This window comes from Bubalus bubalis, chromosome 15 (assembly GCF_019923935.1).
Source record: "Bubalus bubalis isolate 160015118507 breed Murrah chromosome 15, NDDB_SH_1, whole genome shotgun sequence".
Taxonomy (NCBI): domain Eukaryota; kingdom Metazoa; phylum Chordata; class Mammalia; order Artiodactyla; family Bovidae; genus Bubalus; species Bubalus bubalis.
The window spans coordinates 60,259,220-60,284,752 of record NC_059171.1 but is presented as its reverse complement, the minus strand read 5'-3'; the positions used below and the strand labels follow the sequence as shown (position 1 = coordinate 60,284,752).

The following is a 25,533-nucleotide window of genomic DNA, read 5'->3' as shown; positions in this document are numbered from 1 at the left end:
CATGAAGTGAAAAAGAAATGCATGATTTACAAATACATTAGACTATAGCTGTCAATCATTTTGGAAGCCTTGCCGTACTAAGACTGAAAGCTTTCTTGCAAAAAAATAAATAAATAGAAACTTTGGACATCACACAGAGTCAACTATATTGAATTTCATTTCAGAATAACAATATTCCGCATTCCGTGGATTTAACTTACCAAAGGTGCCTGACTTTTATGAGGCCGACTCTCCTAAAACTTTGGTGTAAATCCCTCACTAAGTAAATTATCAGAAGCTTCTCTGTTAGGCCCTAAAATACTATTCCTTGCGTCGTGCTCAGTCACATCTGACTCTGCGACCCCATGGACTGTAATCCACCAGGTTCCTCTCTCCATGGGATTTCCCAGGCAAGGATACTGGAGCGGGTTGCCATTTTCTCCTCCAGGGGATCTTCCCTGACCCGGGAATTGAATTTGCATCTCTTGCATTCCCTGCCTCTTTACTACTGAGCCACCTGGGAAGCCCCAAAATACTATTCCTTAGGTTCAGGTAAACCAGGCTATTATAGAGTTTTTATTATTCTTTTAGGACCTCAGAGAACTAAGCAATTTAATAGGGAAATAGAGAATTAACAGCCATGTGATGAATTGACTTAGTACCTATAGAGTTGAACTCAGTCATTCAATCTCATCTGCGGGTTTGGAAGCATAACTAGTCTTGGAATCTTCACTACTCACTGAGTATGAGAAGAATGAGACATTGGAATTTTGATCACAGAGAATCAGTGTGGTCAGATGTACTTAATTACAACTGGAAACTATCATAGTCATTTGGAGACTATGAGTCAACATCATCGCTGTCATAGATTACTGTCACTGGTGTCAGTAAATAATAAGCACATTTCCTGGATGTGGGGCCACAGAGCATTATAACCAGGAGTTGTAGGATGGGGCCCAGCTCTGCTTTTTCTTTGCAGGGGGTGGGGGTGGGGTGGGGTATGGTTGCTTTACATTGCCATGTTGGTTTCTGCTGTACAATGAAGTAAATCAACCATATATGTGTATATATCCCCTCCCTCTTGGACCACCCTCCTCCCCACCTTCCCCACATCCACCCCTCTAGGTAGGTCATCACAGAGCACTGAGCTGAACTCCATGTGCTATACAGCAGCTTCCTACTAGCTATCTATTTTACACATGGTCGTGTATAAGAGGGAGAAGGAAATGGCACCCCACTCCAGTACTCTTGCCTGGAAAATCCCATGGACTGAGGAGCCTGGTAGCTGCGGTCCATGGGGTTGTTGAGTTGGACACAACTGAGCGACTTCACTTTCACTTTTCCCTTTCACGCATTGGAGAAGGAAATGGCAACCCACTCCAGTGTTCTTGCCTGGAGAATCCCAGGGACAGGGGAGCCTGGTGAACTGCCGTCTACAGGGTCGCACAGAGTTGGACACGACTGAAGCGACTTAGCAGCAGTAGCAGCAGTGTATAAGAGAACTCACTGGTCATAGCAAACACCCTCTTCCAACAATGGACAAGAGAAGACTCTACACATGAACATCACCAGATGGTCAACACCAAAATCAGACTTATTATATTCTTTGCAGCCAAAGATGGAGAAGCTCTATACAGTCAGCAAAAACAAGACCAGGAGCTGACTGTGGCTCAGATCATGAACTCCTTATTGCCAAATTCAGACTTAAATTGAAGAAAGTGGGGAAAACCACTAGACCATTCAGGTATGACCTAAATCAAATCCTTTATGACAATACAGTGGAAGTGAGAAATAGATTTAAGGGATTAGATCTGATAGAGTACCTGATGAACTATGGATGGAGGTTCATGACATTGTATAGGAGACAGGGATCAAGACCATTCCCAAGAAAAAGAAATGCAAAAAAGCAAAATGGCTGTCTGAAGAGGGCTTACAAATAGCTGTGAAAAGAAGAGAAATGAAAAGCAAAGGAGAAAAGGAAAGATATAAACATCTGAATATAGAGTTCCAAAGAATAGCAAGGAGAGATAAGAAAGCCTTCCTCAGCAATCAATGCAAAGAAATAGAGGAAAACAATAGAATGGGAAAGATTAGCGATCTCTTCAAGAAAATTAGAGATACCAAGGGAACATTTCATGCAAAGATGAGATCAATAAAGGACAGAAATGGTATGGACCTAACAGAAGCAGAAGATATTAAGAAGAGATGGCAAGAATACACAGAAGAACTGTACAAAAAAGATCTTCCCGACCCAGATAATCATAATGGTGTGATCACTCACACTCACCTAGAGCCAGCCATCTTGGAATGTGAAGTCAAGTGGGCCTTAGGAAGCATCACTACGAACAAGGCTAGTGGAGGTGATGGAATTCCGGTTGAGCTATTTCAAATCCTGAAAGACGATGCTGTGAAAGTGCTGCACTCAATATCTCAGCAAATTTGGGAACTCAGCAGTCACCACAGGACTGGAAAAGGTCAGTTTTAATTCCAATCCCAAAGAAAGGCAATGCCAAAGAATGCTCAAACTTCCACACAATTGTACTCATCTCACACACTAGTAAAGTAATGCTCAAAATTCTCCAAGCCAGGCTTCAGCAATCCGTGAACCGTGAACTTCCAGATGTTCAAGCTGGTTTTAGAAAAGGCAGAGGAACCAGAGATCAAATTGCCAACATCCGCTGGATCATGGAAAAAGCAAGAGAGTTCCAGAAAAACATCTATTTCTGCTTTATTGACTATGCCAAAGCCTTTGACTGTGTAGATCACAACAAACTGTGGAAAATTCTCAATGAGATGGGAATCTCAGACCACCTGACCTGCCTGTTGAGAAACCTGTATGCAGGTCAGGAAGCAAAGGTTAGAACTGGACATGGAACAACAGACTGGTTCCAAATAGGAAAAGGAGTTTGTCAAGGCTGCATGTTGTCACTTTGATTATTTAGCTTATATGCAGAGTACATCATGAAAAATGCTGGGCTGGAAGAAGCACAAGCTGGAATCAAGATTGCCGGGAGAAATATCAATCACCTCAGATATGCAGATGACACCACCCTTATGGCAGAAAGTGAAGAGGAACTCAAAAGCCTCTTGATGAAAGTGAAAGAGGAGAGTGAAAAATTGGGGTTAAAACTCAACATTCAGAAAACTAAGATCATGGCATCCGGCCCCATCACTTTATGGCAAATAGATGGGGAAACAGCAGAAACAGTGGCTGACTTTATTTTTCTGGGCTCCAAAATCACTGCAGATGGTGACGGAAGCCATGAAATTAAAACACGCTTACTCCTTGGAAGGAAAGTTATGACCAACCTAGACAGCATATTAAAAAGCAGAGACATTACTTTTCCAACAAAGGTCCGTCTAGTCAAGGCTATGGTTTTTCCAGTGGTCATGTATGGATGTGAGAGTTGGACTATAAAGAAAGCTGAGCACAGAAGAATTGATGCTTTTGAACTGTGGTGTTGAAGAAGGCTCTTGAGAGTCCCTTGGACAGCAAGGAGATCATACCAGTCCATCCTAAAGGAGATCAGTCTTGGGTGTTCACTGGATGGACTGATGTTGAAGCTGAAACTCTAATACTTTGGCCACCTGATGCAAAGAGCTGACTCATTTGAAAAGACCCTGATGCTGGGAAAGATTGAGGGCAGAAGAAGAAGGGAAGGACAGAGGATGAGATGGCTGGATGGCATCACAGACTCGATGGACATGGGTTTGGGTGGACTCCGGGAGTTGATGATGGACAGGGAGGCCTGGCGTGCTGCAGTTCATGGGGTGGCAAAGAGTAGGACATGACTGAGCGACTGAACTGACTGAGTGTATATATGTCAATCCTAACCTCCCAATTCATGTTCTCTATGTCTGCACCTCTATCTGGATGCCAGACATATGTGTTTATATATGTTTTTGTTTTTCTCTACCTGACTTACTTCACTCTGTATGACAGACTCTTGGTCCACCCACATCTCTACAAATGACCCAATATCATTCCTTTTTACGGCCGAGTAATATTCCATTGTACATACATACTGCATCTTCTTATCTGTCAATGGCTATTTAAGTTGCTTCCATGTCCTGGCTATTGTAAACAGTGCTGCAGTGAACACTGAGGTACATGTGGTTTTTTTGAATTATGGTTTTATTTGTCCTAACAAACATCATCTAACCTCACTGCTCTGCAGTTTCCTCATTAAATAGAAGGGGGGTGGGGGCAGGGGAGTGGTGATTAGTTGAGTAACATACATGAGAATATTTTGAAAATGCTCATACATCAGGGTAAAAAGAATTCAATCTTTTTTATGATAAAAGTAAGTGTGCAAAATATAGTGGGAATTTTGTTAGGGGACTGCTTATTCCTTCTAAGGAATAGTTTGTTTGGTGTATATATATTTATTTATATTAAATTTTATATTATAAAATATTATATAGAATTATATATAGAGAATTATTCTATAATTATATATTATATAATATATATAATTTTTAAGTTGTAATCATCCATAATTTAAAACTCTACTAGTGTAGACAAATGTAATTTTTATAGAGTTAGAGACTCCCCCCAAAATCACTAAAGCTTCAAAAATGAGTTTTGAATTTTTCTTTTAAATTTTCTGATATGTAATAAAAAATTCCCTTCCTGATCTCTGGAGATATGGAATATTACAGAAGACAGAGTGCAGACTTTAGTTTACTTTTATTTTCATTTCTTTTCTTTTTCATCCTCTTAAATGAGCTAACAAATAAGAAAGATGGGGGAGGAAGATTTTGAAGTCTTAGGACTTTGGTACATGGATCCTTTTTTCTTATTATTTACAAATGCTTTAGTTCATTTACATTTTTAATTAAAATATTCAAAAGTAGAACCATGCAACCCTGCAGTTGTGAACTAATATGATTGTTGCGGTCATGGGAAAACGACTTCTTACAATGACAGAAAATTAAAATATATAGTATGGCTAAACCACAGCAAAATAAAATTTTAAAAAATAAAGTTCAGGAAAAATAGGTCAGCTCAAAAAATTAAATCTAATTTAAAATTCCATTCTGTGATTTTCATTTTAAAGGCTTGCATAAATTTTTGGTAAATAAGTAGTTTAATTCCACCATGGATGTTTCCTTTATGAAATGTACTATTTAGGGGTGAATGACATTTCTGAATTTTCCTTTTGAAGGGGGTGAGACTGTTCATATTGACTCTGCAGTTCAGTAAGCAACATGAACAGTTAGGAAAGCAGATTCCCCATCAAAATCAGGGATTCCCTAAAACTTCTGGAGTCCCTGGGAGCAGTCCTTTTAGGAATACAGATTCCAAGATGATTCCATTTGGAATTGTTTCTTAAACTCTTGAACTGTCATACAGAACCTGGCCTAAAAGGAAGACCGGGCTTTTCGGAGTCATCGGCACCGCCTGCGGCTGAAGGTCTCTCCTCGGATAACTTTTCTCGGATCGAATTTTGTGGCTGCTTTAATATTCCGTGCTCTGACCCTGCCAAAACGAGCAAAGGAAATGGCTGGGTTTCAGCACCCGATGCCTCCAGCCTTCACACCCCCGCTAGTTGGAGAAGCCGGCGGTCCTTCGCAAGACAGGAGCCAGAACTGGGGGGAGCGGACTGCTGACCCGAGGGAAAACACCACTCTAGAGAAGAGGAAGAGGTGAACTTCTCCAGAGGCCCAAAGGAGCTGGGCTTTTATATTCTGCCTGCACATGTCTGCAGTTTCCCTCACAAGCGTCTCTGTCTGGGCTCACAGGACCGCAGCGCAATGCCTAATGAAGCGTGCCGAGGAAGGGGCATCCAGCAACTCGGGAAGAAGGGCTGGGGAGGGAGAAGAGTCAGGTTACAGGTTCCATGTTCTCGAAAAACCACTTGAAAACCTGATCTAGAGACTCAAAATCCGGGACCCACGAAAGGCCTGTGGAGCGACCTTCGGGGCCCCGGAAGCCGGGCGCGCTCTGCAGAGGTGCGCCTGCGGCTCTGGTTCTAAGCTCTCCGCTCTGTTTCAGCGCTTGCCTGAAGCATGTTGGGAAGGCCGAGGGGTGGGCTTGCCAATTCCGGGTCGCCGGGAACCAGGCCTGTTTTCTCTTGACTTGCTTAGCATAGTGGCATAGGCCTGCGGCCACGGGCACCGCTCTGGAGCTGCCAAGGCCGATGGCCCACGGTCCCCGGGTGCGCCCGGGGCTAGCGGCATCCCGCCCGGTTCCAGCGGCGCAGCCGCGGCCGCGCTCTCTTCCCACCCCGCGCCCAGGGGCTGGTCGCCTGCGTCCCTCCCCGAGAGACAGACCCTGGGCGCCAAGGCCGGCTCTGGGTTCTTTCCACATCTCTCACTTCCCTCCTCGAGTGAGCCGTTGGCGCGCATCCAGAAGGCTCGGGGATTTCCGGGTCCAACCCCTAAAATAAACGCTGCGGAGGTCCAGAAAGTGGGGGAGGGGAGAGAAGCGTCCGCACGCGGAGAATGAAAACACTATGAGAACGACCCCGTTCTCTAGGAAAAGGTAATGAGGGAAGCTCAACAGTGAACTTGCTCGGAAATGCAAACCCAGCTTCTCTCTCGCCGGGAGCATACCAACGAGCGAAGGACGAATCAGCCGGAGCGCCCGGCAGCTTCCCAGAAAGGGCCTCATGAATGAGAATGGGTTGCTAGGTTTCCTCGCTCCCTCCTGACACCCGCTTCCCACCAGAGGAAAGGAAGCAGGTCTGGCCCTGCCACTGCCGAGCGGGGACGCGCGCCAAGCCCACGCGGCCGCTCCCTCCTTCAGGACCCTGGAGAGCGGCCGCCGCGCCCCAGGACGCGCGCCACGCCCCCGGGTCGCCTGTATTCGCTGCTTCCCGCCTCCACCTTTATTTTTCTTGGCAACCACTAGCTCTTGCTTTTCACACACATTAAATTGTCTTTTCATTTTGCTTGCGGGGGCTGTTTGGATTGGCTGAGTTAGGTTCCGGTTTGTAACTTCACTAAATGTTAGTGGACCAAGAAGCTCTGAGAGCTCCAAAAACCTGAACAAGGCGGGTGACCTCAAAGCGCCAAAGTTCAATCCCTTTACTTCGTAAATGAATTGGATGAACTCAAAGAATAAGAATTTCCTACGGTTAGCCGTCGCGTTGGTAGCAAGGTAGAGTCCTGAGCCCCTGAGTTCTAAATTAACGTTTACCTATACATACCAAGAAAATAATAGTTTATCTTTACCTTAGCTTCTTAGATCTCCCATGCAACAAGTGGAGGGTGAGAGGCCTGCCTCTCAGCTGGAGGCCTGCCTCCAGGATGCGCTGGAGGAATAAGACGGACACAGGGCGTGTGGAAAGGGGGCTGCAGATGGTGCTAAGTTCTGGTCTCTCCTGACCCCAGTACCCAGCACAACCGAAATCAAATCGCCAGTGCATTTTCCTCTAGCCTGAAGGCCCTTCCGTGGCCTGCCTGTAACCAGGCCTCCCCTGGACACTTCTCACAGGCCCTGGTGACCTCATCTGTCTCTAGTAGAGCTCTGGGCACTTTGGAATGTGGAGCAAGACCGAGGGAAAGAGGCAGGATGAGAGGATGAGGCAGAGTGAGAGTTCCAAAAGTGAAGTAGGAGATTTTCAACCAAATTCGAAAGAACCAAGAGAGGTGAACACAGACACTGCTGTGCACTGCACCTCACAGGGAATGGGTCTCAGAATTCCCTGGGAATGTTAACATTCCCATTCTGATGCGGTGGGTCAGGATAGGGTCTGAGATTCTGGTTTTCCAACAAGCTCCCAAGTATTATCCAAGCTGCCGGTCCAAGGACCACACCTTAAGTAGCCCGCAGTTAGAAGGGGGTGGGAGGAGAAGGCGGTGGGGCGGAGAGGGAAGAGAGGGGAGGAATGAGAGGTGGGAGAAACTAAGCAGAGTCCTTTTCCTCTTGCTCTCACCGACTTCTCTTGCACCCCCAAAGTAACGCCTCAAAATGCCGCAGACTGGCACTCTGCACTTCATCTTCGGTCTGTAGCCGGACCCCACAGTGACCTTGTGTGGTTTTGTCTCTCTCCTCCCCCGCCTCTCGCCCTGCCCGCCGGCCCCGCACAGCTCCTAGGTTCGCCCGCTGCCCCGACTCTGCTCAGCCTCCTCTCCGGCACGCTCTCCGGCCTCGCGCGCTTCTTCGTTCTCCTCCTTCGGCGACCCCCTCCTGAGGCTCCCCTGCGGCGCCGGGACTTCTCCGCCCTGATCCCCGCCTTGCCAGCCGCCGTGCTCTCGCCGGGGCACGAAGAGCGGCCGGGCCGCCTCTCGCTCCTGCTCAGGGCAGCTCTGGCACTGCCTGGCCGACCCCCAGGGGGACGTCTGCCTCGGGAAGTGGACGCCAGAGCCGGGCAGAGCTCGCCCATACCCGTGAGTACTGTGGTCTCACAGTCCGCGACCTCACCTGGACGCCCGCATCCCGGGTTCCTCTCTAACTCGGACTGACCATGTGGGGCCAGCAAGGGGAGAGCGGGAGGGCAAGCGGGAAGGTCAGACCCGGCAGCGCACGTTCAAGGAAAAGAGGCCGGCTGCCCGCCTCACACCCCTCCCCCCAGGAGACCCTCGAGTCTACTTTTCCCGGACCACTTCCTTCCAGAGTCTACGGAAGAGGGAGGGGGTCCCCGCCCTCCGCGAGGCGGCTTCTCAAACTCTCCATCTTTACGCGTCGCTCTCCTCCGGCTACTCCAAGCCTACCCGGGACAAGCTTCAGCCCCCTCCTCGCGCTCCCACTCCCCAGCCCCCGGCTACAGAGGGCTCGGGTGGCCAGGGAGGAAATGACGTGATGTTATTTTAGGGTCAGGTCGGCTTTCAGCTTCAGTTTAGCTCTCCGCGCGGCCCCGGCAGTCAGACTGCGTCTCGATCCCGAGGGAGCGCCGGGGTCTTAAGGCCTCCGCGCCCGTAGAGCTGGGCGGCGGGTTCCCCCTACCCTCCAGGTCTCCTCCTTCCTCGGATTCCAGTCAGGAGTTAGTTTCCCCCCCGCTCGTTCCCGCCCGCCCCCTCCCCCTCCGCCATCCAGCCAGGTGGGGCCTTCGACTCACTCGGGCGGGTGGGGAGGGGGTGAGGAACCCCTTTTCAGTATCGGGCCGTTGGAGGCTGAGGCTGCAGCCTGAGGGGGTGGGGGGCGAGCTGGGAGAAGCACTCGGGGGAAAGGAGATGGTGGGGACTGCCCTCCTGAGGCGGACAGTCCGCGGCCGGACTCTCCGGGTAGCAGCACCTGTGCGCGCGGCCCACCCCTACGCGCACACTGGCTCCTCCTTCCCACAGCTCCATTCACAAGGTCCCACGCTCCTTCTCCCGCACGCCGGAGTCCCACCCAGTCCCCGCGAACCCCAGCGTAAGGAATAGCCGAGGGGGTTCTTCGGTTCCCACTCTCCGTACTTCCTAATCAGGGGCTGGAGAAAGGGACCACGGTCCGGGCGTGGATGGGAACCCCCAGCTCTCGCCGCAGAGGAGCGCGCCGCCGGAGGCGAGCCCTGGGATCGTGGAGCCAGGGAGGGGGAGAGAGGGGCGGGGAGAGGCAGAGCCGAGGGAGGGAAAGAGCGAGAGAAGAGGGCGACTGGAAAGGCCGAGAGCCAAAGGCAGAGGAAAGCCAGGGAGGGCGATCGCGGGCTTAACTAGGGCTGCACTTGGAATTATAATAAAAATAAGGCACTCGCGGGACGCATGCGCACAGAGGACGGAGGCTAGCCGGCCCCAGCCACCCCTCCGGCTCTCCCGGTGGACGGAGGAACCGTGAGTACCCGCTAGCTTAGCGGCTCCTTCTCCCTTCCGGACTCGCGCTCAGACCTCGGATCCCGGGGCGGCGGGGGCTGGGCGGGGAGCGCATCGGGGGCAGGACGGCGGTGGCGGGAGCAGGCCTGAGTCAGTGCGCAGCGGGTGCCGGGCGTGGACTTTGACCGCGTTTCCAGGGTCTCCGCCGGGGAGTCCGCAGGATTCGACCCCGGTGGCCCGGCGTCAGTGAGTGGGTGGGCTACTGACACCCGAAGCGGATTTGGGAAACTTCGGGCGCCGGAGGCGGGCAGTGCGCCCAGGGGGAGAGGAAGTGGAGACTTCCACTCCGGCGGGCGCCCGCCAAGGGGCCCCGGGAGTCTGACTCTGTGTCGGCCCTGAAGCTCTTGAAAACCTAATGACATAACTGTCGGCACCCTTCGCCCGCGCGGAGGAGGTGGAGGCGGCGCGGAGAGTGTTTTACTTGCAGGAACCGCGCGGTTAGTAGCCCGCGCTCTTCGGGCTGCGCTCAGAAGTTGGAACGAGTCTGGCGCCCCGGTTGCGGAGATCTGAGCGGGCCCGGGGCTGGAGTGGACCTCTGGGGCGGCGGCGCGCGGCAGGGAGTGGGCTTTGGGGGGTCGGTGGGCGCCGCGACTCCCCTCCTCGGATTGTGGGGGAGTGGGCAAGGGAGGGGTCGCGGAGGAGGCGGGGCGCCGGCGGGACTGGATTGTGCGCCCAGGGCCCTACAGCGGTGGGGGCAGCGGGCTGGAAGGAGTGGGCAGCGGGTGTGGGGGGTGGTCTCGATGCTGCGGGAGCCGACTGGGGTAGGGCCTGGGGACCCGAGTGGCTTGCGAGCCCCAGAGACTGGCTAGCGATCGGGAAAAGCCTGGGCGGCGGGCAGGGGGCGAGGCCGGGAGTGTAGCTCTGTCCCCGCGCCCCCCACGGTTGACCGGCTGCAGGAGTGGGCGCCAAGGCCCAGCTTCAGTCCATGAGGAGGAGGGCGCTCCAGGGGGAACTCACCCCGACTTCCCTTCTTCCCGAGAATCCGGCCGAGGCCGAGCGCTCTTTGTCTGCCCCCGCCGAGCCGATTGGCCAGAGGGCGCCTTGTGTCCCGACCGCAGCGGATGCCTGCGGCGCCGGCGGAACGCCCCTCGGCCACCAGCGGGGCCGAAGCAGTCATTCGCCCGTGGGGCTCGCGCTGTCCCCGGAGGCGGGGGCACCTTCTCGTCACCCTCCGGCGTCAGCTCCCCTCTTCTGGAGCGCAGGGCCCCTGCGTGGCTGGGCTTCAGTTCCCTTCTGGTGGTTCCAGATCGCGAAGTTGACCAAACAAAGGTGCGAGTTGACGAAATGGGTGTGACTTCTTCCCCAGACTTGGCAAAGGAAATTTGTAATGAAAAGGGTCTGTCTGTAAAGTATTAGCTTTTTTTTTCTCTTTTGCTCACGACCTGATTTTCTACTGGGCCTCGTCCTGTACGTTTAGTGGCCTCTTTTGTATCATGTATCAGTATTGCGTAGGAGGCACAATATTTCGTAATAGGTAGAAGTCCTGAACTCAGGAACTGTCTAGATTCAGATCTCCTTTTAGCTGTGTGACCTCAGGCAAGTTACTCAACCTCCCTGTGCCATAGTTTTTATCGTCTGTAAAATAGAGATAAGAAAAGTAGGTATGCCATGGGTTGACTGCCAACATTCAGTAAATTCCCTGGAGAAGCAAATGGCAACCCACTCCAGTATTCTTGCCTGGAAAATGCCATGGACAGAAGAGCCTGGCAGGCCACAGTCCATAGGGTTGCAAAGAGTCCCACACGACTGAGGCGACTTGGCACACATCCAGTAAATTAATGCAGTAGAGCCCTGTTCAGTTCAGTTCAGTCGTGTCCGACTCTTTGCGACCCCATGAATCACAGCACGCCAGGCCTCCCTGTCCATCACCAACTCCCGGAGTTCACTCAGACTCACGTCCATCGAGTCCGTGATGCCATCCAGCCATCTCATCCTCTGTCGTCCCCTTCTCCTCCTGCCCCCAATCCCTCCCAGCATCAGGGTCTTTTCCAATGAGTCAACTCTTCGCATGAGGTGGCCAAAGTATTGGAGTTTCAGCCTCAGGATCAGTCCCTCCAATGAAATAGATGTCCATCAAAATTAGGAAAATAGAAAAAGTTTTCTGTCAGTATCTAAATTTAAAAACAATACATTTCTACATTATATGGACTCTTTTATTTCAAATAATTATTATATTTATTTATAAACTTCAAATAGCATTTTAAGAATATTGTCTCAGGACCTCCCTGGTGGTCCAGTGTCTAAGACTCTGTGTTCCCAATGCAGGGCGCCTTGGTTCAATTCCTAGTCAGGGAACTAGATCCCACATCCCACAGCTAAGAGTTCCAATGGCTCAACTAAGACCCAGTGCAGCCAAATAAATAAATAAAATTATTTTTAAAAAGAAGAAAAGATTATCTCTAAACTTCAAAATATTTCACTTTGTAAAACAAATATGCATTAAAACTATGTTTTAGGTCATGCTATATTTGGAAAATCCAATGTCTGCATTAAAATACTACACTGAGTCCATTTTAATTAAGACAATGTGGAAACTTGGGAGCTAGAAATGCTAACTTTCCTAAAATCCAATCAAAGTCGCTCAGTCATGTCTGACTATTTTCGACCCTATGAACTATACAGTCCATGGAATTCTCTGGGCCAGAATACTGGAGAGAGTAGCCTTTCCCTTCTCCAGGGAATCTTCCCAACCCAGGGACTGAACCCAGGTCTCTTGCATTGCAGGTGGATGCTTTACTAGCTGAGCTACCAGGGAAGCCCGATATCAAAAGTATAGAATGATAAAAGTCAGATTACTCACTTACCTCCTTCACTTTACAGGTGTGGAAACATTCAGAGAGGTTAAGGGCCTTGTCCGACATCTCCAGCTAAACAGAGGCCAAAATGGGATTAGAATTAGATCTGACTCGATGTCCAGGGCTCTTACACACCAAACAGGTGATTTTCTGTTGACTGCAGATTGATGTACGCATGTGTTCAGTCCCTCTTGCAGACAGACCCCAGGACTGCCAGGCTCCTCTGTTCATGGGATTCCCCAGGAAAGTACTGGAGTGGGTTGCCATTTCCTTCTCCAAGGGATCTTCCCAACTCAGGGTTCAAATCTGAGTCTTCTGTATTGGCAGGTGGATTCTTTGCCACTGAGCCACCTGGGAAACCCTTGCAGATTCATGAACTTCTAACAAATAGGAAACCAGAAGGAAGAAATATACAAGCATGTGTTATCTTCAACATAAGAAAGGCCAGGCAGTAATGTTGTTACTACTGTCAGACCCCTTAATCATGGTCCCTTCACACCAGAAGATATGACCACATGACTTGTTCGAGGTATGGAAAGGTGTCAGATTAAAGCAGAGACAGCATTAGAATTTCATATCCTACATTTTGCTGAGGCAGTCCGAGCATGGGTTGAAAAAGAATTTCCAGACACAGCATTTCAGAAGGGAGAAGTTTATTAAGGACAAAGAGCAGAGATAAAGTGGGCACTGTGAGCACAGCAGTCTGACCACCTAATAGACCAGGGAAAGCCAGCAGTGTTTGTGGGTTAATAGTAAATTTTTACAGCCTCAGACAAAATTCCTGCTGGAAGGTTGGCATCAGGTGATTGGTTGGGGTGCTATAGGATGTTTACTGGAGTGGACATCTTTGCCTAATTGGGAGTCAGGAAGCTTGTCAGTGATGATCAGGGGGCTTTTGGCAAGGTTACAGAGTGGATCGGTCAGCTTCAGAGGTGACCTTGATTCTGGGCTTCGCTTCTGTGGCCTTGGTGCGAAGCCTTGCCCCTGTGGCCTTCCGGGCAGGACTCAACACATTTGATTGATTAATCCCTTGTAGCAGTTTTACATTAGAAAACATTTTTGACCTTTTCTTAGATTTTTAATCCCCTTTCTTCTGGCTTTAAAGGTCTTTAGTCTGTAAGAGAGTTTTTGGAAAGTCTTCCAAGATTGGGCTGCCCAGGTGGCTCAGTGGTAAAGAACCCACCTGCCAATGCAGGAGACATGGGTTCCATCCCTGGATTGGGAAGATCCTCTGGAGAAGGAAGTGGCAACCCACTCTAGTATTCTTGCCTGGCAATCTCATGGATCCAGAGAAGTTTGGCTGGCTATAGTCCGTGGGGTTGCAAAAGAGTCATACACAACTTAGATTACATACAAGGAGATTTTCTTATTCTAGATTATGTAGACAAGCAAGAGTGAGAGAAGTAAAGAAGTTTTCTTATTTTAATGCAGTGGCCCAGGTGGCTGGTTTCATTTCAGACGCTTGAACATCAGTTCCAAAAGTCCTGGTGTTCTTTCATTTCTGCATGGAGCCGGCTCATGACATTCACCTTTCACTAACAGATGCAGCTTAAAGGTCTAGACTTCACATAAGTGGTTTAGAAATGACATGATGTGTATATATGCTAAGTCACTTCAGTCATGTCTGACTCTTTGTGACTTCTTGAACTGTAGCCCGCCAGGCTCCTCTGTCCATGGGATTCTCCAGGCAAGAATACTAGAGTGGGTTGCTGTGCCCTCCTCCGGGGGATCTTCTCAACCCAGGGATCGAACCCTCGTCTCTTAAGTCTACCTGCATTGGCAGGTGGCTTCTTTACCACTGGTGCCACCTGAGAAGCCCCCAGACTTCACATAAGTGGTTTAAAATGATGTGGCAGAGCCTTTCAAGTGAGTGGTCTTGCAAAGTTATTCACAGGAATGATGTATCTACCATGGAAAGTCCTTCTAGGAACTGCATCTGCATCCTTGAAGAAGGAGACCATGGTTCTCTCCAGTTGTGAACTGGTTATCTTATGCTCAGTTTTGCATTTCTGTACACTTGTTCATAGATGGAAATCCAGGGCATTAAGCAAGGAGTGACTTTCTAGCAGGCTCCTAAGTCAGTTCAGCAGAACTGAGTTTTGAAATCACATGTATCAAGTCAGATCCCCTTATGATTATCATGTGAATCATGGTCCAACTGGGAATACAGCAGATTGGTTTGCTACAGCACCAGGTGACTCACAGGGTGAGCTTCTATTCAGATTCGTCTAGTGTCAGCAGCAGCTAATAGGGGTCAGTCGAGTCAGAGCCTAGCATTCAGTACATTACACGTGAGTCACTGACTCCCCAGCACTTCTGAGATGGTCCCTGAATGTTAACTTGAGCAGCCACTTAAAGAGACAGCACTGCATGGCGTGAGTTAGTTCACAGTACGACTGAATGGGCTTCTGCAGCAGCTGATCACAGCCAAGTCTGATGTGACTGAGTGCGCAAGGTAGTGTTCGGAAGTTACAAATTCATAGAACCCAGCTGATTTCATTATAGCTATTTGTGTGGGGAGTCATTTGTGAAAAACGAGCAATATGCTCCATTACCTGGCAGTGATATTTCACTGGAGTTATTTCAATGATTATTACAGCTGATTGACCTTGCTGGTTTGGGAATGCTCAATTTCCAGTTATTAATAAACTTTACACTATAAAATCCTTCTCAAGTACGTATCAGTGTTTGGATTTTAGACAATGGCATCTCATGCAAAGTCACCTTGCAGTTGGACTTCCTAATGTCTTGGGTTGACTGTGTGCCCCTCAGTCCAACAGTGAAGTGGAGGAAAACACCTTGTTTTCTTGATTTTTCTCTGTTGTGCGCCTGTCACATCTGATGCTAACTGAATGCTGTTTGCTCCAGAGCCAGAACACGAGTCTGTGGTACCCATCCATCCTTCTAAGGCAGCAATACATGCAGCGCTCCCAAGCCTTCTGGGGCTGTTTGACTATATCCATGCAAGCTTGTATAGCTGTTCTGATGCAAGTTGGTGGAAAAAATCGTTCAACCCACACCCTACCCAACCCTTGTAGATGACTTTCATGTCTGGGGGGAGGAGGTTGATAATGAGATTTAAGGTTTTGTATTTATTTGGCTGTGTCCCATCTTAGTTGTGGCACATGGAATATTCGTTGCATCATGTGGGAACCTTCCTTCCCACCTACAGATTCTTTAGTTGTGGCACCTAGCCTCAGTAGTTGCAGCCCTTGGGCTTAGTTGCTCTGCAGCACGTGGGATCTTAGTTCCCTGACCAGGGATCAAACCCACATCCCCTGCATGACAAGGCAGATTCTTAACCACTGGACCACCAGGGAAGTCCCAAAATACAAATAATTTTTACATTAAGTTTCCTGTTAGGGCTTCCCAGCTGACTCAGTGGTAAAGAATCTGCTTGCTGATGCATGAGACACAGGAGATACGGGTTCAGTCCCTGGGTCAGAAAGATCCCCTGGAGGAGAAAATGGCAACCCACTCCAGTATTCTTTCCTGGAGAATCCCATGGAAGAGGAGCCTGGTGGGCTACAGTTCATGGGGTCCAAAAGAGTCAGGCATGACTGAGTAACTGAGCTTAAGATGGAAAAGTAGTCCTGGGGGGTGGTTGGGTGGTTCTAGAGTTGCTGGCCTCTTCAGCCCCTGGCCAGGGGGACAGCGCTATGGGCCTACATTCCTGAGGCCAAAGACCCTGCTCAGAGTTCGGTTGCTGAGCATGGTGGGGGCCATTGGAGCCGGTTTTGCTTGTCTAGCCTCCAGACTCTAAGAGGTCTGCCCTCCTTACAGCAATGAAGGCATGAGAACTGTAGGGTCTCAGGACTTCCTTGGTGGTCCAGGGTCAAGACTTGGCCTTCCACTGCAGAGGGCACAGTTTTGATCGATGGTCGGAAAACCAAGATCCACATGCTGTGCAGTGCGGCCAAAAAAAAGGAATTATGGGATCTAGTTTTACAACAACCTCAGTTCAGTTCAGTTCAGTTCAGTCACTCAGTCATGTCCGACTCTTTGCGACCCCATGAATTGCAGAACGCCAGGCCTCCCTGTCCATCACCAACTCCCGGAGTTCACTCAAACTCACGTCTATCGAGTTGGTGATGCCATCCAGCCATCTCATCCTCTGTCGTCCCCTTCTTCTCCTGCCCCCAATCCCTCCCAGCATCAGAGTCTTTTCCAATGAGTCAGCTCTTCGCATGACGTGGCCAAAGTACTGGAGTTTCAGCTTTAGCATCATTCCTTCCAAAGAACACCCAGGGTTGATCTCCTTTAGAATGGACTGGTTGGATCTCCTTGCAGTCCAAGAGACTCTCAAGAGTCTTCTCCAACACCACAGTTCAAATTCTTCGGCACTCAGCTTTCTTCACAGTCCAACTCTTACATCCATACATGACCACTGGAAAAACCATATCCTTGACTAAACGGACCTTTGTTGGCAAAGTAATGTCTCTGCTTTTCAATATGCTATCTAGGTTGGTCATAACTTTTCTTCCAAGGAGTAAGTGTCTTTTAATTTCATGGCTACAGTCACCATCTGCAGTGATTTTGGAGCCCCCAAAAATAAAGTCTGACACTGTTTCCACTGTTTCCCCATCTATTTCCCATGAAGTGATGGGACCAGATGCCATGATCTTCGTTTTGTGAATGTTGAGTTTTAAGCCAACTTTTTCACTCTCCTCTTTCACTTTCATCAAGAGGCTTTTGAGTTCCTCTTCACTTTCTGCCATAAGGGTGGTGTCATCTGCACAACCTAGAATTTATCAAATTCTCATTAGAGCTAAGTCTCTGCTGCGGCAAATAAGGCATTTATAGACCTTTAAATGACCTGGAAGTTCTGTGCTGTACTTGTGGTAAAATGAAGTACTTGCTTATCAACAAAAATAGCTGAACAGATACCAGACCAGGTGGAAGAAATGTGGGTTAAACAAGGGTGAAGAAAATGGTACAAGAGTTATGAAAAACGTTCGCAAAATCTAATAACATGAACAACTTGCCTGTTCAGGTTAAACACATCATAAACTAACCTCCAAAAGATATCTCTTCTGTTGTCTTCTAATGACGTATTCAAAATCCTGAGGGTATTGAGCTATAAGTTCTAATTGTGATAGAGCACTTATCTGTTAAAATATATCAAATGTAGCCTGAGAATGAGGAGACTGCATAGAGAATATTTTTTAATGGAAATTGTTCCTTTATGAGCCTTTTATGCATCCTTTAGGATGGGGTTTTATTCCTAGTTCCCTATGTCTGACTGCTTTATGTGGTCACACAAAAAGAGATGAATGGCTATGGTTCCCTACAAACAGTCTAAAATGCATAAGCATTAGCATTCCAATTCACTGAGAATTTTTTCAGTTTTGGATCTGCTTGTTCAGCATATCTAGCCATCTAATACTTCATGCCGGCAGGGCGTGAGGTGGTGGGGAACCTAAAATTCATGACATATTTTGGTGCAAATTGTAGAAAACCAAAACAGAGATTCTGTCACACACATCCTAAGAACAGCAGACAAAAACATCCCAACAGCTCAGCCCCTGGAGAACTGTCTTGGGAGCAGGAAGGCACTGTGGAACCCAGGTGAAGGTGCTCTGGTATGCTTGTTAGCCTGTTCTCATCAGCAGCACACCTGCTGGAAAAGGACTCCGGAGGCATCCACTGATGGGCATCAAAAAGCAATCCCAGTCTGTCTAAAGGTGGCCTGTGTACAGCTGTGGGGTGAAGAGCGAGGCTCTGTGAGTGGATGGTGTAGACCTGAGTCAGTGTGGAGACTGCCCCACGGAGTAAACAGAAGTAAGGTGTGCTTACTATTCCATCTGCTCATTCAAAGGGGAAACTGCACATAGGTTGGAAATTATGGAGAGAAAGCAGGCCCTGATAAATAGTTAAGATTTTATTCTGGTGTCAAGAATTACCATCAATGGCCACAGGAGGGGGACTAACCAAGACTGGATTCTAGATAAAAAGAGTAAATATTTTGGGCTTTGAGGGCCACGTGGTCTCCATTGCAACTACTCAACTCTGTCACTGCCCCTAAAATCTGTGCGGGAGAGAACTGGAGATGGACTGCCCACTGGCCACCGGACTTACTCTCTAGTCCTTTACATACAGTGTTACTTCTGATCCATAATCTAAATGTCAGCGTAGAGTACCACTACCAGGATCTTGTAGGAAACGGCCTCTAAAAGAGTAAGTTCAACCAAGAACAAGGACATTTCTTAGAGTGATAAGGCACTCTCAACAACAACAAAAAAATTCAGGACAGACCACAAATCTAGTGAAAAACAATTTCCTATAGGAGATAAAATCAAAGGATCTAATTTAAGTTTCCTTTTGGTATCCACCATTTCAACACTCAGCATTTTCATACGAATGGGAAAACTTAATGACAGTTAGCAAGTCCCAAAAGTACTAACGCAGTGACCTAAATGGGAAGGAAATCCAAAAAAAGAGTGTGGACTTATGAATATGTACAGCTGAGTCACTTTGTTGTACAGCAGAAACTGACACCGCATTGTAAACTATTCGCCCTAAATAAATAAATAATTTTTAAAATTGATGCAGAAAAAAATGACACTGGAGGCAGGAAATAATTAAGTACAAATATTTTATTAAATTTGATATAAAATATTTTTTAAAAGTTGTAATGAAGAAAGGAGAGGGAAATGATCCACACAAAGATTTTGTGGATGGGCGCTTAGACTGGGAAGGCTCTTAGGGATTCAGATTACAGCCTAAAAGCTTTAACAGGATGGGAGCTGAATATTTCATATCATTTACAATAGGATTATCATCACAGATGAAAATTCTAACTGATAATGTACAAGAGGCCAAGTCTGACTAGCCAACCCTACCATCCAGTCACAGATCGTGGAGAATTTCCTATGGCAACAAGTAGAATTTGTGGGGGCAAAAAAAAGAGATAGAAAATTTGCCCAGACAGACCTGAAAGGAGAAAAGCCTGGGTTAGTGACTTACGAACACACCTTTTTGTAACTTTTTATTATGCTTGGTTTGCATGTACATTAATACATTTCATAACCCATCTGCTATAACTGGTGGAAAAGAAGTTCTTCAACCAGCAAATATTCCTCCAGGCCTGATGTGTATGAGGTTTGTGCTCAGTAAACACAGAATGGGTCAGGAGAGCCCAGACTGGACCAGACTACAAGACTGCAAGGGAGCTTCAGGAGGACCCTCTGGGTTTCCCTGGTAACCACCATTTGTCTCTGTTTGTACAGATTGAACTTGTTTTAGATTCCACATGTAAGCGATACACTCTAGTACTTTTCTTTCTGTCTGACTTACCTCACTTAACACCATATTCTCAAGGTCCATCCATGTTTTTCCCAAATGGGAGAATATCTTCCTTTCTTGTGGCTGAATAATATTCAGTCCTGTATATATACCACCTCCTCTTTTTTATCCACTCCTCCTCAACGGGCACTTGGGTCGTTTCAACATCTTGGCTACTGTGAATAATGCTGCAGTGAACATGGGTGTGCAGATAAGATATCTAAATCTTGTCTTCATGTCCTTTGGGTATCTACTGGAGTCGAATTGCTGGATCATCTGGTAGTTCTATTTTTAGTTTTTTGAGGAACTTACATATGGTTCTCCATAGTGGCCACACCATTTGCATTCCCACTAACGATGTATCAAGTTTCGTTTTTCACCACCTTGGCAATGTCTATTGTCTCTTGTCTTCTTGATGAAACTGGTTTCTCTCTTAATGCTCTTCTGCTTTCATCAGCATTTCAGGCACTTTCATAGAAGTGTGGACTTGTAGAGGCTTTACATTCACGTGAAATTTCTATTCACATTCTCAGGGTTTCACTGAAGCCCACGTAATCCATGATACCCTCCAGGCTCTAGGTTTATTTAGATTTTAAAGCCAGAGGTAGAGATGAAATATGTATGAGACTGAACAGAATCCGGACTTATATGGCATTCATTGCACTTACCCATTGTCTTCCCTATTAAGTAAAATCTGAATTGTAATTAGTTACATTCTGTTCATTTTTGTTTCTCAGGGTGCACTTTGGGAACCCACTTCTTCCCTGTTGATTGTAGGAAAGGCTGTAAATATCGAAATTCTCTGGGCCAAAGAGCACTCGAGTGCTTTTAACCGAGAAAGAGCTTGCATTCCTGACCTTGGTGCTAAGCTGTGTGGATAAAGGAGAGCATAGGGATGCTCTCTCACTGGCCCAGCATGTTCATCTGGATGCCCCACTGTAACATGGCATGCAGGGAAAGGATTTCCATGGCACTTTCCCCCCAAATACACACTTAAAGATTTGTGATAAATACCATGGTTCTGGACTGTGATGTAGCATTTCCCTCTGGAGCCAGGCTCTGGTCCCCACAGGGACCACGCTCCAGTGCTGTGGGATGCTCCATTCCTGTCTCCCCAGCATCACCTTCATTCTTGGCATCACCACCACCCCCCACCGCAGCAGCACAGCACAGGCACTAGTCCCTACCATCTTCTCTCTCCCTTCCTCCTTGGATATTTGTCTTTTTTTTTTTTTTTAAAATATTTATTTACTTGTTTGATTGTGCCAGGTCTTAGTTGTGGCATGTGGGATCTAGTTCTCTGACCAGGGAACGAACCTGGGCCCCCTGCATTGGGCAGATAGTCTTAGCCATTAGACCATCAGAGAAGTCCCCCTTGGATATTTTTCTTTTCCTTTTCTGATGTGTCTCAACTTTCAGTCATGGGATGGCTTTATCATTTCCAACCAATGAGCACTGTCCACTTAGTTATTGTTGTTGTTGCTGTTGTTCAGTCGCTAAGTTGTGTCTGACTCTTTGCGACCCAATGGTTTATAGCCCTCCAGGCTCCTTTGTCCATGGGATTTCCCAGGCAAGAATACTGGAGTAGGTTGCCACTTCCTCCTCCAGGGGATCTTCCCAGACTAGGGATCGAACCCGCATCTCCTGCATTGGCAGGTAGATTCTTTACCACTGAGGCACCAGGGAAGCCCAGTTGGTTACTATACCTGAGTCAGTGAACTTGATGAAACAGGAAGCAGGAATGACAGCCACCGGAAGCACAATGCAGGCAAGTGACTTATGTCAGATGACACCCATTAGACATGCGCAGTTTAAGGACTGTTAGTAGATTCAGAGTGGGTAACTATCGCTGTTATCCACTTGAGAACATTCTCACGTTTGCATCATTTCAAGAAGAAAGCCACCTCTGTCAGCTGTCCACCCACCAAGTCCCTTTCTTTTGCAACCCCGTTCGATTTTAAACATTCATTTGTCTGTGTTGAAAATATTTCTTCCTGTTTTTTCTGTAATTTGCAATGATTGCTCAGAAATTCTTAGAGAGCCAGGTGGCTCAGTGGTAAAGAATCCACCTGCCAATGTAGGAGACGCACGAGATTCGGGTTTGATCCCTGGGTCAGGAAGATCCCCTGGAGGATGAATTGGCAACCCACTCCAGTATTCTTGCCTGGGAACTCCCATGGACAGAGGAGTCTGCCGGGCTACAGTCCACAGGGCCACAAAGAGTGGGATGCAACCCAGCACGTGTTCCTTGCTTTGAAAGGAAGCAGTAAAAGTTGGCAGGGATTCTTACCCAAACCTGGCACATTCTTTACCAGTTTGAAGATTGCCTGAAACAGCCCTAGAGACAAAGATTTAGTAAATCCTGAATTATTTCAGAGGTGCCCTGGGCTAAGCAGTCATCTACAGTCTCTTTGAGAAAGTCCCATGCCCTCATGGGGTAAGGAATGCCCACGGTCAACATTTCAATCAGTACTTGCAAAATACACTGTAACTGTTGATTGGTCTTAAGAAAGACCAAGTAAAAGCATGTATAATTCATTTATTTCCTTCTGATCTACTTTAATTTCCCAAAGGCAGTTGCAAAAGTTGAGTTATACAATATGTTCATTTAATAATGACAGAAGAAAAGCACATCACTATCATAAAAAACCTCAGTGTGGTTCGAGTTACAAATTCGGTGACAACCAGATAAACAAAATAGTAAAGATTTCCATTCAAAGTTACTGAAAAACAGATGGTCACTTAAGTAGTTCTTTTAGAAGGTAAGGACAGATGTGATCATCCATCTGGAAGTAATTATAATTCTAAAAAAGTCTATTATTATTAAACTCTCAGTTGATTTCCCCTACTAAAATAATGAACCAGCTTTTCCTTAAAATAGACCCGAAATTATTCAGGCAATAAAACCAAAAGGGAGAAAAATTTGAAAACTAGAGGACACATTAAGATCTCTGGCTAAAACTGGTAGGTTACTAAACATTGATAGCTTTCTGTGTCCTGTGAAGTGGAAGACACAGATTTGATTTGACTTTTGGTCTATTAACTGTGCTGAAGTCAATGCAAGTAATTCTAGCTCTTCATTAATATTTCATGAGCTAGAGTGAGTTGGACTTTTTTCTGGTGATGACTAGACCACAAGGTTCTCACACTTAAAATCAGCTGACTTCAAGATCCCACAAAACAGTAGAAACATCGTTGTTGACAGGATTCATCTTATTTCTCAGCTGCTAATAATAACAACAGGTGGGAGCCCTGGGCAGGCAGAGGGCCTGTTTGTGACTTAATTAGCACCAGCTGATTGGTGTTTATGCCTGGAGTATGTGATTCAGAGAAAGCCAGGTTCACCTGCTGCTATTTTCTGAGTGGGTAGCTAACTCCAGGGAGAGTTCTGCACTGCGTGATCCATCCACCCTCTACTTTCAGCTGGTCTGTTTTTCAAACTCCACTGTGTAAATTCTCTTTTTCAGTTGATTTACTATGTTGTGTTAATTCACACTGTACAGCAAAGTGACTCTTTTGCATTTCTTTTCCATCATGGTTTATCCCAGGATATTGAAGATAGTTCCTTGTGTTCCACAGTAGGACCTTGGTTATCCATTGTGTATATTCTTTCTTCCTCCTTCCCTCCTCTCTCCTTTCTTTCTTCCTTCCTTCCCTGAGTCTTCATTGCTATGCGAGGGTTTTCTCTAGTTACAGCGAGCAGGGGCCACCCTCTACTCGTGGTGCACAGACTTCTCTTTTCAGGGGCTTCTCTTGCTGTGGAGCTCTAGGATGTATAGGCTCAGCAGTTGGGGCACACGGCTTTGTTACTCCAGGGCACGTGGAATCTTCCTGCACCAGGGATCAAACCTGTGTCCCCTGCACTGGTAGGCGGATTCTTAACCTCTGAGCTATGAGGAAAGTCCCATTGTGTAGATTCTTCAATGAAAGACAACAAGAAGCCAAAAAAGACTTCTTGTCGGATTCATCAGCCTCAGAGTCACTCATCCTTAGAAACAGCTCCTCTGGGTTCTGGAAGCCTGCATGCCTGGCATACCAGACTGCTCTCTCCTCCCTCACGAGTAAGGATGTCTAACAGTTCCTTTCCCCAGCTTGTGCCATGGATTTCTTCCAGTTCTACCAGGAGTGAGGGGCTCGGGCTGAGAGGGTCCTGGATCACAGCTTCCTCCACCCCACCCTGGAGTGAGTGCAGACCCCAAGGAGAACATGTGGCAGACCTACCCTGCCCTCTACCAGGTACCACCACTGAGCACTCCCTGGATGCACTTGCCCTGCAGGCGGGGTCAGAGCAGAACCTAGAACTGACACACATCTGCGAAAAATCATCCTACATCTGGGGGAAGGATGTTATTAATAGAAAGAGTTTTCCCAGGCTGGGAAGACTTAGAAGGCAGAAAGACCGAAAGGAGGCTAAAATTAGGAGCAAATGGGGCTAAGTCCTCAGAAATGTTATTGCAGAGAACAAGGGAAAGAGTGTCTCGGGAGGATGCAGAGAATGTTCCTGGAAGACTGTTCTCTTGATGATGTTGGTACCCCTTGAGGGGAGCTCAGGAAACAGCTAAAGGGAAATGAACAGGTGTGGCCATGGAGGAGAGGAGCTCTGTTCTGAATTCAGAGAAGCAACAAAACCCTGATCCTTTGAACAGGCTCCAAGAAATACTGGGAGAGACTTCCCTGGTGGTCCAGTGCTTAAGACTTCCTCTTGCAGTGCAGGGAGTGTGGTCAGGGAGCTAAGATCTCACATCCTACCTCGGGGCCAAAAAACCCAAAACATAAAACAGAAGCAATGCTGTAACAAATTCAATGAAGACTTACAAAAATTATCCACTTAAAAAAAAAATCTTTAAAAAAGTATTTGTTGTTCAGTCGCTCAGTCATGTCTGACTCTTTGAGATCCCATAGATTCCAGCATACCAGGCTTCCTTGTCCTTCACAGCCTCCCAGAGTTTGATCAAACTCATGTCCATTGAATCGGTGATGCCATCCAACCATCTCATCCTCTGTCACCCCCTTCTCCTGCCTTCAATCTTTCCCAGCATCACATAAAATATTAGGAGAGCTCTTTGAGGGTGAGACAGGAAATCCTGTCGAATTAATGTCCTAGCATAAAGTGTGTGCTGCTGCTGCTCAGTCACTCAGTCGTGTCCGCCTCTTTTGCGACCCATGCATGGACTGTAGCCCATCAGGCTCCTCTCTCCATGGGATTTCCCAGGCAAGAATACTGGAGTGGGTTGCCATGCCCTCGTCAAAGAGATCTTCCCTACCCAGGTATTGAACCCATGTCTCTTATGTCTCCTGCATTGGGAGGCAGATTCTTTACCACTTAGCTACCAGCAAAGCCCCATAATGTGTGTGAGAGGTGGTCAGATATTATGGTCTAGGCGGGAGCATCTCCATTGATTAGCTAGTAAACTTTTGTAAGGGACTGCTTTGGTGGCCCAATGGTAAAGACTCTGCCTGCTAATGCAGGAGACTTGGGTTCTATTCCTGGGTCGGGAAGATCTCCTGGAGAAGGAAATGGCAGCTCACTCCAGTATTCTTGCCTGGGAAATCTCATGGACAGAGGAACCTGGCAGGCTACAGTCTACGGGGTCGCAAAGATTCGGACACGACTGAGCAACTAAACAACAACAAGCAAACTTTTGTAAAGAGAACTTTCTCCTTATCAACTCTTAGTTACCCTGGAGTCACGTTTGTGTTGGAAAAGACAGGATAAAACCTTGATTCTCTGTCAGTA

At 47.5% G+C, this 25,533-nt stretch overlaps 2 protein-coding genes across 6 annotated transcripts in view; one reads left to right on the top strand and one right to left on the bottom strand.

Annotated features, from left to right (window-relative positions):
• Window positions 1-11,053, bottom strand: part of ATP6V1H (ATPase H+ transporting V1 subunit H) — a 72,674-nt gene extending 61,621 nt beyond the window's left edge. Inside the window, exon 1 of the mRNA XM_044928762.1 lies at window positions 10,675-11,053. The gene's annotated coding sequence lies outside the window, so the exon portion shown is untranslated. The remainder of the gene's footprint in view (window positions 1-10,674) is intronic.
• Window positions 1-25,533, top strand: part of RGS20 (regulator of G protein signaling 20) — a 50,588-nt gene that overhangs the window by 13,286 nt on the left and 11,769 nt on the right. Inside the window, exon 2 of one of the 5 annotated variants that reach the window (XM_044928764.1) lies at window positions 8,017-8,316. In XM_044928764.1, coding sequence (XP_044784699.1) covers window positions 8,017-8,316 — 300 coding nt within the window. Of the gene's footprint in view, window positions 1-8,016; window positions 8,317-9,178; window positions 9,281-9,437; window positions 9,679-9,776; window positions 10,155-21,412; window positions 24,033-25,533 lie in introns of those variants that run through there. The other 4 variants (XM_044928766.1, XM_006076985.3, XM_006076987.3 and 1 more) reach the window with 4 other exon arrangements.